Below are 14,978 nucleotides of genomic sequence, written 5' to 3' on the forward strand. Positions count from 1 at the left end.
TCCCTCTCTCTCTCTCTCTCTCTTTTCCTCGGCTCTCTCCGGCTCCCTCTCTCGCCTCGGATGACAGCGCTACCTCTTTTGTTGGCTCCGCAGCCAATCGCGGCCGCTGACGACACGGGGGCCGGGGCTATAAAGGGCCCGGCCCGGGCTCGGGCCCCCCCAGCCGCCCGCCCCGGCCGCCCGCCCGCCCGCCCCGCCCGTGCGCCCGCCGCCCCGGCCCCGGCCCCCCTCGGCCGGGCAGCCCCCAATCCCGCGCCGCCCGGACCCCCTCCTCCTCCTCCTCCTCCTCCCTCCTCTTCCCTCCGCCCCCTCCCCGCGGGACTCCGGCGTCCCCGCCCCCCAGTCCTCCTCCCCTCCCCTGCAGCATGGTGCTCGCGGCCCCGCTGCTGCTGGGCTTCCTGCTCCTCGCCCTGGAGCTGCGGCCCGGGGGGAGGCGGCCGAGGGCCCCGCGGCGGCGGCGGCGGCGGCGGCAGCGGCGGCGGCGGCGGCGGCCGGGGTCGGGGGGGAGCGCTCGAGCGGGCCGGCCGCGTCCGCGGCGCCGGAGCCGGACGGCTGCCCCGTCTGCTTGTGGCGGCAGCACAGCCGCGAGCTGCGCCTGGAGAGCATCAAGTCGCAGATCCTGAGCAAACTGCGGCTCAAGGAGGCGCCCAACATCAGCCGGGAGGTGGTGAAGCAGCTGCTGCCTAAGGCGCCGCCGCTGCAGCAGATCCTGGATCTGCACGACTTCCAAGGCGACGCGCTGCAGCCCGAGGACTTCTTGGAAGAGGACGAGTACCACGCTACCACGGAGACGGTCATAAGCATGGCCCAGGAGAGTAAGTGGGCTGCGGGGTGCGCGCGGTGCGGTCCAGTCTCGGGAAGGACCCGGAAGCCCTTTCTGCAAAAACTTGACGGATTGGGGAGCCTGGCCACTCCACACAACTTTTTCCGAGCAGTGAAGATGGGCAGCGGAGCTGAGTGCACGCCCCGTTGGGGAGGGGGGTGGTACGTTGGGGGGAGGGCGGCCAAAACGGGCAGGTTGTGAGATAGTGCTTCCCACCCCTTGTGCGGAAAAAGATTCAAGTTGAAGTAGTCCAGAAACTGGCACCCAGCAGTGACTCTCCTTGCAGCGCTAGGCGGGGAGGTTCCGTGACTCGTGCAGTCAGTCCCAGCTGGGCCGCAGTGCCATCTGCCCATTGCTTTGGCACCAGCTCCAACTCCTGCCTAGTGCTCCGTGAGGCGCCCACCAGGCTGCGGAGAACTGAGGTTCCTCTAACCGCACAGGCATAGGACCCAGACCCGGTGTCCCTCTGACTGACACCTTTCCTCTCTGCACCTGATCTCGCTCGCACTGGGCATCCCCTAGGAGCTTGAAGAGCTTTTCCTTCTTGTACAGAAAGAGTTCAAGCAACTCCACTCCACTTCGCTTGCGACTTACTGAGTATCATTTGGTTACTCCCACCTTAGTGTTCTGTCCCGTATTCCCTGTCCTACCCACAGCTGGAGCCAGAGAAGACCCAGGGAGAAAGAACTAGATGGGGGGGGGGATGGGAGAACCCAGGCATCCGAGCCCCTGGCCAAACGGAGGATGAACACTCTAATAGACATGAGCTGCTTTGAAATTTTATGGCCTGGAAAATCCAGGCCAATACTACCACCCCCACTGCCTGCTCTCCCTAGGGTCAGGTGACTCCCTCCTCCCCTCCCCCACTGACTCTGTGTGTGTGTATGTGTGTGTGTGTGTGTGTGTGTGTGTGTGTGTGTGTCCACGTCCCCAACTCCAGGGAACCAGGCTTTCTCTATTCCCTAGTGGTTTGGCAAGCCCCCTCCTTTGGTTTTTATGACTCTGAACAGAAGGGGGGGGGGAGAGACTGGTTTATTGGCAGATGGGTCATAAAAAGCTGGGGGCTGCGGGAAATCCTAGTAGCCCACCCCCAATGGTAGAGGTACAGGAACCCAGGTGTGCATCTGGAAGGTTGAGTGCCTGGCACTGCCACCAGTTTCTGCAGAATTCAACTCCAACTTAGTCAGGCTTGTAAAGAAAAACTCTAAGAACCAGGAAACTAACTCACTCTCTCTTTCTCTCTCTCTCTCTCTCTCTCTCTCTCTCTCTCTCTCTCTCTCTCTCTCTCTGTGTGTGTGTGTGTGTGTGTGTGTGTGTGTGTGTGTGTGTGTGTGTGCGCGCGCGTGCATGGAGATCTGATCTTGGGTTCTCGGTCTCCCTTGTTCTTAATACTTCTACTTTTGGAAACCATGGTCAGTCTGAGATTGCTAAAGGCAGGGATGGGGAAAGGATTCTATCCAGAAAACAGTTGTAGAGAAATTATGAATGACCTGAAATTTCCGTGTTCGGTCTGTGTGGTGTAAAGAGTGTGTTTCCAGGGTGAGTGACCGAGCTGCGGGTTTCCCGTTGCCCTCCACTACCCCTAGCATCCCTTAACCAAAAGGCTCGAGCCGGGAATTAACTCTGGTAGTGGGAGCAGCAGGAAGTGAAGGGACTGGACGCCAGGACTGGGCAGTGGAGGTGAGCCCGGGGGTGGGAGTGCACCAGTAGCCGAGGCTGGGGTCTCGCCCTAACTTCCCTTTTAGTACCACTCCAGACTTTAGGTAATCCAGGAGCTGGGTTTCAAACCAGGTATTGTACTTCCCCTTTAAGAATCTAGCTGCGACCTTAAGGGAGGGAGGGGGAGCTGAGGGAGGGGAGGGAGAGAGAGAGGGGAAAGGAAAAAGAGACTTTTATAGTCTAATCCCCAGGGACCCGCTTTAATAAGAGACTTGTGCTCTGCTAATCGGGGGAGGTGTTTGTCAGCAGAGATGGCCTCTGCTCCCCTCCCCCTGCCTCCCCTCCCCCAGCCAACCCCGGACCCCAGCCCCCACCTTTCCTAGGCTGTTCTGCCTGCCCTAGTTCCCTCTAGCCTCTCACTCTCCCACCCTAGCCTGCATCCCTGGGAACCCAGCCCCCTGCTCTTCTGGGAGCCAAGCCCAGCCCCTCAGTTTGTCTCCTGTGCTCACTAAGAGGCCCCTGCCCTCTCGCCCAACCTCCTGCCCCTGGGCCATCCAGCCTGCGTAGGGAGAGGGTGTGTGGTGGGGTGGAGGCTGTAGGCAGAGAGGGGGTTGGGCCTTTGCTGAAAATAGTGCAATGACCTCTCTCCCCCATCGGCACCGCCTACTAAACCTGACCTGCCGCCTGCCACCAACCAAATCAATCCAACACAGATGTGGCCCCTTCCCCTCCCCACCAGAGCTGGGCCTAAATGGGTGTTGGGGACTCTCCAGCCCTCTCCTCTGTGGCTTTACCTGCTCCTTTGTTCCTTCTGCACCTCACCATCTCTGCCCCAGGAGGTCTGACTCTCCTACCCCTGCCCTCTTAACCCCTGCCCACCCAGCCTCCCACTTCCCAAACATTTCCTCTCGTTCCTCTGCTGCTCTCCTCTAACCTGCCTTCTTCCTTCTTACCTTGTCCTCGCCAGCTTCTTCCCCACATCTTGTTCCTTAGGAACACTACCTGCACACACACAGAGACATGTATGTGGATTCCCTGTGGTAGAAAAGAGAGGAACCCTTGTCCAAAGGATCCAGACTTAAGAGAGTATCCTATTGCCTTGTCTCAGCTTTAAGTGGGCTGCTTAGTTTATAAAATGAACATTTATTCATTATAGGATCATAATAAGCTATTATTTTCCACACTATTTAATCACACTGGGAAGTATGGTCAGTAAGGTTAGCGGGCAACAAGCCAGGCAATGGGTAAACTTACTTTGGTTGCTGCCAGAGAAGAGTCTAGAAGAACCTGCCATTCAACATAATTTACTGCTTGACATTATGGGGCACACGGAAACTGCAACAATGACAAGACAGTCTCAAGACAGGTATAAACCTCCAGAGAGATAAGAACCTAATGGCAAGAAACAGATGATTCTAGCTGGACCTGGTGGTACCTGTGTGTAATCCCAGCTTCTCAGGAGATTGAGGCAGGAATTTCTGAAGTTCAAAGCCTGCCTGAAGTACAGAGTTCAAAGCCAGCCTGGGCAACTCTGTCTCAAAATAGAGACCGGGAATGTAGCTCAGTGGTAGAGTGCTTGCCTAGCAGGTGTGAGGACCTAGGTTTGCTCCCCAGTAATACACACGCATGCATGCACACACGCACGCACAAATAATCTATGCTCCAATTAGATGTGATATGCCTTTGAACTCTGATCTCATCAGTATCTTTCCTGACCCAAACTATCCTAATCTCCTTATCCCTACGCTACCTTAAGAGAGAATATCAAAACACTGGGATCTTGGAAGAACATAAGGAAAGATGCTGCAGGACATGGTGTGTCACGTTCTGAGTATATAGTCATTGAGTACTTTCTCCCTCACCACATTTGGAGAATCCTCCTCCTGGGGTGATGGGGAGCTAACCAGAGACAACAGATTATGCAGGTGGTAATGCTGGGTGTGACAGACAGGCAAGGGCCTGGAGGTCACCATACTTCCATGTCTCTGGAAAAACCTCCTTCCATTCTTCCTATCTACAGTGAGAATGGCATACCTGTCCAAAGGACACATGACCTAGGCCATCTCTAGCACACTTAGGAGGTCAGGAAGAGCTAGGCATCATGGTACAGGAAGACTGCTGCTAGCTGAGGCCAGCATGGGCCACTTAGTTCCAGAGAAGCCAAGGACACAAAACAACAAAGACTGAAAAGAGTTTAAGGAAAACTGAGGGGAGCTGGAATAGAAGGAAAGGGATCTACTGAGACCTAGCCGGGCGGTGGTGGTGCATGCCCAGCACTCGGGAGGCAGAGGCAGGAAGATCTCTCTGAGTTCGAGGCCAGCCTGGTCTACAGAGTGAGTTCCAGGACAGACACCAAAACTACAAAGAGAAACCCTGTCTTGAAAACAACAACAACAACAAAAAAAAGTTAGAGCCATCCTTGGTAACAAGGGAAAAGGGCCAAAATGTAAAGTGGGGCCACTGGACCTTTGTAGACTTAGAGGCGCTGGACCGAGCAGACAAGGGGAGCTTGGGTAGAAAGATGGCTGCTTATAGTTGACTTGGTGTGTTAGGCATTATTTCTGATGCTCTGGGCAGGTAGGACACTCCGTAGCTTTTCCTCCTCTCAAAAGCTGAGATGAGTGTCTCTGCTGGCAGTGAGGACAGAAGTCAGAAACACAGGAAATGGTTGGCAGTTCCGTTCTGTACCATGTGCTGTTGGGAGTAAGAGCCTAGATCTGAATTCTGGTTCACTTTATAAATTCAGCCCACACTCCATCTCTTTGAACCCTGGGCTATTTCCTCTGATGCCCCCTTTGCTTTTTTTTTTGGGGGGGGGGGGCTGCCAGGCTCCACCTGCACATTAGACAGACCGGGGCAGAGATGGGGCAGAGTAACTTGGACAGCAGGTACAGTGAGAGTTACGGCTTCTGGGACGAACACTAAAGATCCACAAGAGGCTGGAGGCAGAGAAGGCTTCAGAGACTCAGTGACTACCTCAGCAGGTCAGATCCTGTGTGAGGAGAGATGGTATCGGGAGAGGGTATTGATCAGTAAGGCCTAACAAATTCATCATCCTAGAGATGAGATGATTTTAGGTACCAGAGACACGGTAGACACCAAGACACAGAAGGGTGAAGAAGACCTGGAAAACAGGCTGAGAAGAATCTGCTAATGCCACCCAGGGCTGCTAAGCCCTCCGCAAACACCCTTTGCTGACGCTGTGCCCCTTCTCTCCCATCAGCGGACCCCGCAGTGCAGACAGATGGCAGCCCTCTCTGTTGCCATTTCCACTTCAGCCCCAAGGTGATGTTCACAAAGGTCCTCAAGGCCCAGCTGTGGGTGTACCTTCGGCCTGTGCCCCGCCCAGCCACAGTCTACCTGCAGATCTTGCGACTGAAACCCCTAACTGGGGAAGGGACGGCAGGGGGAGGGGGTGGGGGCCGGCGGCACATCCGGATCCGCTCACTCAAGATCGAGCTGCACTCGCGGTCCGGCCACTGGCAGAGCATCGACTTCAAGCAAGTGCTGCACAGCTGGTTCCGCCAGCCGCAGAGCAACTGGGGCATCGAGATCAACGCCTTCGACCCCAGCGGCACGGACCTGGCCGTCACTTCCCTTGGGCCAGGAGCTGAGGGGCTGGTGAGCAGGGGCCTGAAGTGGTGGTGGATATGTGTAACCTGTCCCCAGGAGATAGGGGTTAGAAAAAAAAGTCAGGAATGTGGAGGTTGGGGCCAGAAACTAATTCCAGAGGAGGTGGAGGTGGGGTGGAAAACTATCACTTTTCGGGGATTTAAGCCAGGTAACAGCCGAAAACTGAAACTGGATTGGGGTGAAGGTGTCAGTTAGTGGGAGACCCGTGGGAACATAGAACTGACCCTTGTCTGGGCGTGGTGTTATCTAATCCTAGCACTAGGAGACCAGGGACGAGGATCAGGAGTGCTAGGCTATTTTCTGCTACATAGCAAATTGGAGGCCAGCCTGAGCTATGTGAGATCCCATCTCAAATCAAAACTAAACAACTTGGCCCTTGATGAGGCCCTGGGCCAAGGAACTGATGAGGTCACACTGCCAGGAAAGGAAGAATGAAGCAAAGTGAGCAGCAGAGCTAGCTGGATGGCGGGAAGTGGGTCGGTCTGTGGGTGGGAGCAGTGAGCCGGCAGAGATGCCAATGGTTTCTGACCTGATGCTCTTGAGATGCAGGTAGGAAAGTAAGAGAAACTCTTCAGGGCTATGTCACATCTCTTTCCCCTCTCCCTGACCCTCAGCATCCTTTCATGGAACTTCGAGTCCTAGAGAACACAAAAAGGTCCCGGCGGAACCTAGGCCTGGACTGCGATGAACACTCCAGTGAGTCCCGCTGCTGCCGATACCCTCTCACGGTGGACTTTGAGGCTTTTGGCTGGGACTGGATCATTGCACCTAAGCGCTACAAGGCCAACTACTGCTCCGGCCAGTGCGAGTACATGTTCATGCAAAAGTATCCACACACCCACTTGGTGCAACAGGCAAACCCAAGAGGCTCTGCCGGGCCCTGCTGCACCCCTACCAAGATGTCCCCAATCAACATGCTCTACTTCAATGACAAGCAGCAGATTATCTACGGCAAGATCCCTGGCATGGTGGTGGATCGCTGTGGCTGCTCCTAAGGTGTGGGCTACAGTGGATGCCTCCCTCATAAACCCTACCCCAAGAACCCCGGCCCTGGTCCCCATTCCCCCAAGCCCTAGAGCGCCCTCCACCTCTTCCCGTGAACACCACACCTTGTTCCCTGACCAAGCAGTGTGCAATACAACAGAGGGAGGCAGGTGGGGATGGAGGGTGAGGGGTTGGGAGGAAGGAAGGGCAGTCAGGGTGGAATGTATCTGAGATTTGCAGGTGAGAAGGTTTGGCAAGAAGACAGATGTAGAGACAGAGAGAGAAGACGAAGGATGGAGACAGAACAAACAGAGCAGCGCTGAGAAGGCAAAGGAGTAGAGGCTACAGACAGACAGACAGACAGACAGACAGAGCGGAGACGGGAGTACAATGAAAGCCCTGCCCCAAGCCTCCCTTCTACCAGCAAGGCCAGAGGCTTGGTCGAGTGTGGGGAGTTCCCCGACAACGCAGTAGGAGTAAATCAAAAGCCCATTCTTAGCTTCTCCCTTCCCTCCTTCCAGTAGTCGTCAGAAGTGGGTGAGGATGGGGCAAAGGAGGACCTGGGAATTTTTATTTATTTATTTATTGTGACTTTTCGTTTTTTTGGTATTTGGCTTTACTGGAACGGGAGGGACCCCGCCCTCTGTGCCCCACTGGTCCAGCCCCCCAACCCTGCTCTCCCCGCACCAACCCACTTAAGCACTTGTTTTACGCCTACAGGGTTGGGAGTGGGGTAAAGGCAGGAGGGCTGACACATGGAAGCTTCTAACCCATATCACCCTAACCAACCTTCTCGAGCCAAATGGGTTGAGCCGAGTGGTCATGGAAACAGAAAGTTCAGACTTAAGAGCTGGGGGGGGGGGGGGACGACCTCAACATCCAGGATCTATGAGAGCTACTAAACTACCCCTCAGGCCTACCTTATTCGTGGTATTATTTAGCCAGAGGGTACCGCCTGCTTACCCCAAACCCCCCTCAGCCAAGAGACCAAAGAGCCTGTGGAATGCTCCTGCTCTCAGCCTCTATCTTCAGGTCAGTAAAAAGTAGAAATCCCAGAGTCCCCCAGGTCTGGGAAGGGTTAAGGGTCAAGAAAATAGTAAAGAGGCTGAAGGTTACAGGGCATTTGAATCCAAATCACTGCTCTAGGCTAGGGAATACAGCCAGCAGACCAAGGTGGAAGGGATTCTGAAGGGGGGACATTTTAGTCCCCCTACCCCAAAGCTCAGGGTGGGAGAAGGGAGAACAAGGGAGCAGAGTGTCTATAATTTTATCTTTTATTTTTGGAATATAGCAGTCCTGAAAGCAGGGAGGGGACAGTATAGGCATGTGACAAGGCCAGTTTCAGCAGAGGATGGGAGGATGGAGAACCCTTGGTTTGGAAGGCTTAGGAAGCAGGCAAGCAATTAGTTGCCACTTCAAGTCACTAACTGGGCCCACTCATTCCTCCCACAATCCTGACCTACTCTCCTCTGGACTCACTGTGCCTCAGTTTCTTCCCCTTGACGGAATGAGAAACAGCAGCACCCGCCACAGCCAAGAGATGAATTCTGAGCACTTACCACGGGCACTTTATGGACATAAAATACCTCTCGCTGTGGGACTAGATAACCAGGGCACCACAATGTGAGGCTTAAAGGAGTCACAGGCTTCAGAGCACAAGCACCCTCTGCCTCTCAGCTGGACAATGCCTGAAGCCAAGGAGCTGAAAATCTCCACACCCTAACCATACCTCACCAGTGGCCTCTTGGCTCCAGACAAGTCTTAAGAGGATGGGGGAGAGGGGAGATTACAGCAAAATGATCACGTGTCGCGCCGGCCATTATGGTAGAAAAAGAACTGAACTGAATGAAGCCTGGCCAGGAAGGTCTGTGCTTCCTAAGAGCGTATTGTTTCTCTCCCTTGGGCCAGACCATAGAAAGGACAAAGGTATGTGACTATCCTTGGCACCTAACTCCTATTCTCATAGTGAGAACAGGAGATAAGATGTCTCCTATGAGGATGGACAAGGGTTAAGCCTTTCAACTCACTTCCCATGTAGCAGCTGTTAGTCCCAAGCCTCTCCTCTCTGGCCCTGTTCTTCGTCCTCTTTATCTACCCCATCTTAAAGAACAAGACACATTTGACCATCAACACTAAACCACACTTCCTTGGTGGAGGAGAGGAATAGAAAAGCAGAAGATGCTTTCCTCCAAGGTCAAATGCCTCTTGATCTTGGAAAAGGTAAGGGTTGGATAATTAGTTATCAGGTAAACTTCTCTACAGTTGAGAGAGCTGGGGCATTAAACTTCAAATATTGCCTCTTTATTACCACCAAGTAAATACCTTTCCAGGGGGAAGGGGTTCTCTTATGAATACAAACCTGAGTTAAGCCTCAGTTTCCTGGTCTTTTCTATCCCCTAAGAGGCTTGAGGACATGGCCTAGCAGTTGAGTGGGACCTGGCACTTCTCACACCTTACCTTCGTGGACTGGCCAGTCTCCTCTGAGAGTATCGTTATTAGTGTAATTCTTTACTGTGTATCTGTTACACCATCGTGTGTGATTGCCTTTGTTTGTTAGGGTGTCTGAGGACAGGGGCTGGCGGGGCACTGGAATGCCAGGAAAGGACTTCTCCACTGAAACCAAGGCTTCCAGGAAGGAACCATTACAAAAAGGCCATCAGGCAGTTTTCAAGTTATGTGACAGAGGGCAAAGATGGCCATAGGGTGCTCTGAGTTTTGGGACTGTCACATGACACAATCCAGCACTTGAACCTGAAAAAAGAAAAATAAAAGCAGTCAAAGAGTTTAGAATTCAGTGGTGAGCTCTTCTCCCTAATTGAGGGTCACGTTTACACCGGGAGACTAAGAACTAAAGCACCTAAGAAAAGAACCTTTTTAAGAAAAAGAGGACTAAGAAGATGAGGACCATGGAGCAAGAAAGGAAACACTAAGGGTATGGGGAATGCTGACTGGGACACACAGATGGAGGATGGACAGAGGCTGGGAAAGAGAGAGGACTTAAGAGTCAGTAGTATTACCAAAATCAACTGGCAGCTCCCCATTGTAACTAAGTGTTTCAAATGCTGAATCCACTAGAAAAACTCCCACATGCCTACAGCACAATTCATAAGGCACCAGAGCCAGGGGTAGCAAAGTAATCTTGCTTGAGTCCCAGGATTCACTGAACCACTTGGCTTTCTCTGTCCCATTAATTCCATCAAAGCTTTCCTGCCAATGAGCTAGATTAAAGGGGCAATGCCTGGGCCTCTTCTCAGTCTTACCCACCTGCCCCCACCCCAAAAGAAGCAAGACTGCATAAACAGGTGTATTCACACACACAGAGGCCAGATTACTCCACTCACCACCTGACCCCATCCTCTAGCTGGAACCTACTTGTGGGGAGGCGGAGGTGGTTCCCACTTATCCCAGATCTCAGTTTTACTTGGGTAAATTTCAGAATTAATACTCACAGAAACTACTATGTAAACTAATTAGGAATGTGTACTTAAGCACATGATAACGTCATTTAATTCTCACTGCAACCCTCACAGTAGTTTGCAAACAGTCACAGAGCATTTAAGTAGTAAGGTAGAACAAGGAATCGAACCCAGGTAGTTAACACGCAACAGTATGTTTTAATCTGTTTTCAAATGATATGAGAGGCAGCAAACTGAATTTAGGGACAACACAAAGTGAGAAAGTTGAAGAACACTTTGGATCCAAAGGGTTGCAGGGTACAGAACCTTTCCCAATGTCTTCCAAGAGAAAAACTAGTGAGCTCAGGGATGGGATGTAGCATGGCTGACAGAGTGCTTGCCTAGTGAATATGGAGTTCCTGCCCAGCACCACATAAAACAAGGCATACTGGCACAGGCATGTAATCCAAGCCCTACAGAGGGAGAAGCAGAAAGACCCAGAAATTCAAGGTCACCCTCAGCTTGCTTCATAGCCCATTTGAGGCCAGTCAGGGCTGTAAGAGACTTGCCTCAAGAAGAAAACAAGAAAAAGGACATTGGATTTTGGAGGGATTAATAAACAAAATAAGTGCCACTGTCTATCAGAGGCCTTATATGAGAGAGCAGTTAAGAAAAACTTATCTGAGAGTTTGAGACCAACCTGGTCTACAGAGCTAGTTCTAGGATAGCCAAGGCTACACAAATGCTGTCTCTAAAAACCAAAAAAATATCCTAGCCAGGTAGGGTAGCACACACCTTTAATCCCAGCACTTGGAAGGCAGAGGCACACACCCTTAATCCCAGCACTTGGAAGGCAGAGGTAGATGGATCTCTGAGTTCTTGGTCATCCTGGTCTACAGAGTGAGTTCCAGGACAGCCAAGGTCTCTACGTATAGAGAAACCCTGTATTGAAAAACCAAAGGGAAAAAAGTCATCTTATCTCAACTATCTGAATTCCCTCCTTCCTGTTTCTTATGTCAGACTAACATGTCTCAAAGACTCAAGAAATATTGCTCTTACACCTTCCTTCCTATAGCCGTCACCCCTAAAGTTTCTAGCCTTTCTACCTCCAGCAGTTCTCAGAGATGGCAGAACCATCAAAAGGTACAGCTTTACAGCTAAAGGAGCCAGCCCTCACTGTGGCTAGCACAGATCCCTTAGGAACTTCTGGGGAATGTCAATTATCAACCACAGAAGACTGGGAGATGAAGAACGGTGCTTGGATCCCAAACCTAGATGTCTGTCTAGCCAAACAAAATGGACTTGTGTTTTAAAGACTAAATTAGTAAAAACATAGGCATTCTGATCTACTCTTGCTCATTGTGTGGAATGACTAAAGGACACAGAAGAGGACGTTCAGGCTTAGAAGTTAAGAGAATCTTCTGACCATTGTATGAACAGCTAGAGAAATGGAACAAAAAGGGTTAATAGAGAAAAAAAGAGCTGGGTGGTGGTGGTGGTGGTGGTGGTGGCGGCGGCGGCGGCACATGCCTTTAATCCCAGCACTCAAAGGCAGAGGCAGGAGGATCTCTGTGAGTTCGAGGCCAGCCTGGGCTACAGAGTGAGATCCAGGACAGGCTCCAAAGCTACACAGAGAAACCGTCTCAAAAAAACAAAACAAAAAAAGAGAGAGAAAAAAAAAAGGTGGCACACACCTTTAATCCCAGCACTCGGGAGGCAACAGCCAGGCAGATCTCTGAGTTCAAGGTCAGTCTGGTCTACAGATTGAGATCCAGGACAGACACCAAAACTACACGGAGAAACCCTGTCTCCCCAAAAAAAAAAAAAGCCCCGTGGGATAAGAGGAGGACCTGGGGCTAGTCAGTCAATGCCTGCTGCTCAAGTATAAAGATCCTGAGTTTGGACTCCTACTTCCCACATAAAAAGCCAGGTCCAGTAGCATTTGTCTATAACTCCAAAAATGGAGGTTAGAGACAGTAGATCCTTGGAAATTATTGGCTGGCCAGCCTAGCTAAATCAATGAGTTCCAGATTCAGTAAGGGGCCTTGTCTCAATAAATCAAATGGTGAGAAACCTGATGTGGACTACCAGCTTCACCAGGCACACATACCTACCTATATGAACACATGTCTATGTCATACACACATAAAAGTAAAACCACAAAGACTCTTAGCCAGGCATGGCAGTAATCCCACCATTATTAATAATCCTAGCACTCAGGAGGCTGATGCTGAAGGATGCTGTGAATTCAGAAGCAGCCTGGACTACAAAGTGAGACACTGTCTCAAAAATGAGGGTGGGTAAGAGCAGAGAGAACCTAGGTTGAGTGGAGTATGTCTCTGCAAGGTTATGGAGGATAAAGAGATAAAGACCAGCGCTGGGTTGTGGAGTCTCACACCTTAATGGTGTGTGTGTGTGTGCGCGCGCGCACGTGCGCGCGCACGTGCGCGCGCCTGTCTCTGAGTTCAAGGCTAGCCTGGTCTACAGAACAAGTTCCAAGACAGCCAGGGCTAAATGGAGAAATGCTGTCTCAAAACAACAACAAAAACAGAAAAATCACATCGATACCAGGAATGACTTAATTTTAACACTGAGGTGGCAGAGGCAGGCAAATCTCTCTGAATTTGAAGCCAGCCTGGTCTACATAGGGAATTACAGGACAGTCAGGGCTGTTACATAGACACATCCTGTCTCAAAACACACCAACACCACATCGAAGGACCCCCACTGCTACATTCTATTATCAGCATCTACTTTATTCCTTCAGTATTTATTGATTTATACTCATTCTGGATATAAATACTAATGAACCTATACTCTGTCTCCTAATAGTTTTCTGATGGAGACCCTGTGGAGAGGAAAATAGTAACTGGAGGTTACAGTTTTGCGTAAGAAGGGGGGGGGGGCGACAGAAGAGAATGATTGGAAGAGAAACTCACCCAATTACATCATTGTTTTGGATGAGGGGATAGAAGTTTAATCAGCTTTTCCTCCTGTATTCAGTTTTTCCAAAGTGTCGGAGGAGACTGAGTTCACAACAATGGCAAACGAAGTCCTCCCGGGCCTTTCTAGGAGCCGGGGACAAGCATCGGCTCAGCCTGAGTCTGCCTCAAGCAGTGCTGTCACCACAGGCACACACGGCGCTGCACGGCACAAGACTGCAATGTTAGGGAGGTTAGCTTTCTACTAATTACAAACCCAGCTGGTCTGGGTAGAAGTAAGGACAAAGATTTACATCACAGCAACACAAGATTTAATTATGGTAGCAAAGTTTTCAAGTAAAGTGACTTTTATGACCTTCCCAAAGAAATCTCCCAAACCAAGCATTTATTGATCCGGAAATACAGAGATTAAAATGAGAAACCCAAGCAGGTGTGGTGGTGTTTGCCTGTAATCACAGCACTAAGAAGGCTCAACAGATTCAAGGCCTCCTCCAGGCTGCAGTGAGACCTCTCTCAAAAACCAGGAGGAAAAAGGGGACACGAGGAGAGGACTTATATTAACACATCGAAAAGGCTAAGTAGCAGGTTTCAGATTTCCATAGAACGCAGAGAAACAAGCAGTCTGCTCATTCAGCCAAGCCTCTGCTAAGTAGGTGACTCAGAAAAGAGAATGAATTTTAGTGACACCCAAGACACATTCCCACCATACTGCAATAGCACTCTGCAGCAGAAGAGGACAGAGGAGCACAGAGCCTGGCTACAAAGTGCAGCCATAACGTGCTTATCCAGCAGAGACACAGCCCTGTGTCTGACCCCCAGACTGGGATGGGGTCAAAACCACCAGGCATTGTGTTCTACTTATGCCCCAACAACCTAGGTAACAACACCTAACGTCTCTCTGACATCTGGTCTTGATTTAGGTTTCTATCCTTCTACTTAAGGAGTGGCCAGCCCACTCACCTTCTTGAGGGGTAACCACCAAGGTCCCACACACTGACTTCTGCTCTAATCAGACAGTGCCATGCCAAACCATCCTGGGAAACGGAGCCCTTTCATTATGGATTCTATTTTATCCAGTTAGGCTTCATTCAATGTCCTATATCTTATTCTTTACATTTCCTAAAATCTCCCACACTTTCTCCACATTATCTCAGCCTCTATTTATTTATTTATTTGGTTGGTTTTTTCAAGGCAGGGTTTCTCTGCATAGCCTTAGATGTCCTGGAACTCACTCTGTAGACCAGGCTGGCCTTGAACTCACAGAGATCCGCCTCCTGAGTGTTGGGATTAAAGACCACCACCCAGCTATTTCAACCTTTGGGTGACATGACCTCATCATGAAAAATAAATAAAAGCGTATCTGTAGGTATGAAAAAGATAATAAATAGGCTTAAAAGGTAGACTCAATCTCTTCTTACCTTCTTTTCCATGGGATGAAGGTATTACAGTTAACTCCCCCTAATATCTGCCACTGACACTCTCTCTGTGTGGTTTTCCTAACCTTGCTCTAGGAATTTAAAGGAGCACCTAATAAAACACATG

The 14,978-nt window shown here is 50.9% G+C and overlaps 1 protein-coding gene across 1 annotated transcript; it reads left to right on the forward strand.

Moving 5' to 3' along the window:
• Positions 1-365: 365 nt before the first annotated feature.
• Gdf11 (growth differentiation factor 11) lies at positions 366-10,770 on the forward strand. Its single transcript, XM_028855445.2, is given in 4 exon segments — positions 366-423; positions 426-815; positions 5,706-6,103; positions 6,730-10,770. Coding segments are annotated over 4 exon segments (1,227 nt in total). The 3' UTR covers positions 7,111-10,770.
• The last annotated feature ends 4,208 nt before the right edge of the window (positions 10,771-14,978 follow it).

Source organism: Peromyscus leucopus, chromosome 18 (genome assembly GCF_004664715.2).
Source record: "Peromyscus leucopus breed LL Stock chromosome 18, UCI_PerLeu_2.1, whole genome shotgun sequence".
Lineage (NCBI taxonomy): Eukaryota > Metazoa > Chordata > Mammalia > Rodentia > Cricetidae > Peromyscus > Peromyscus leucopus.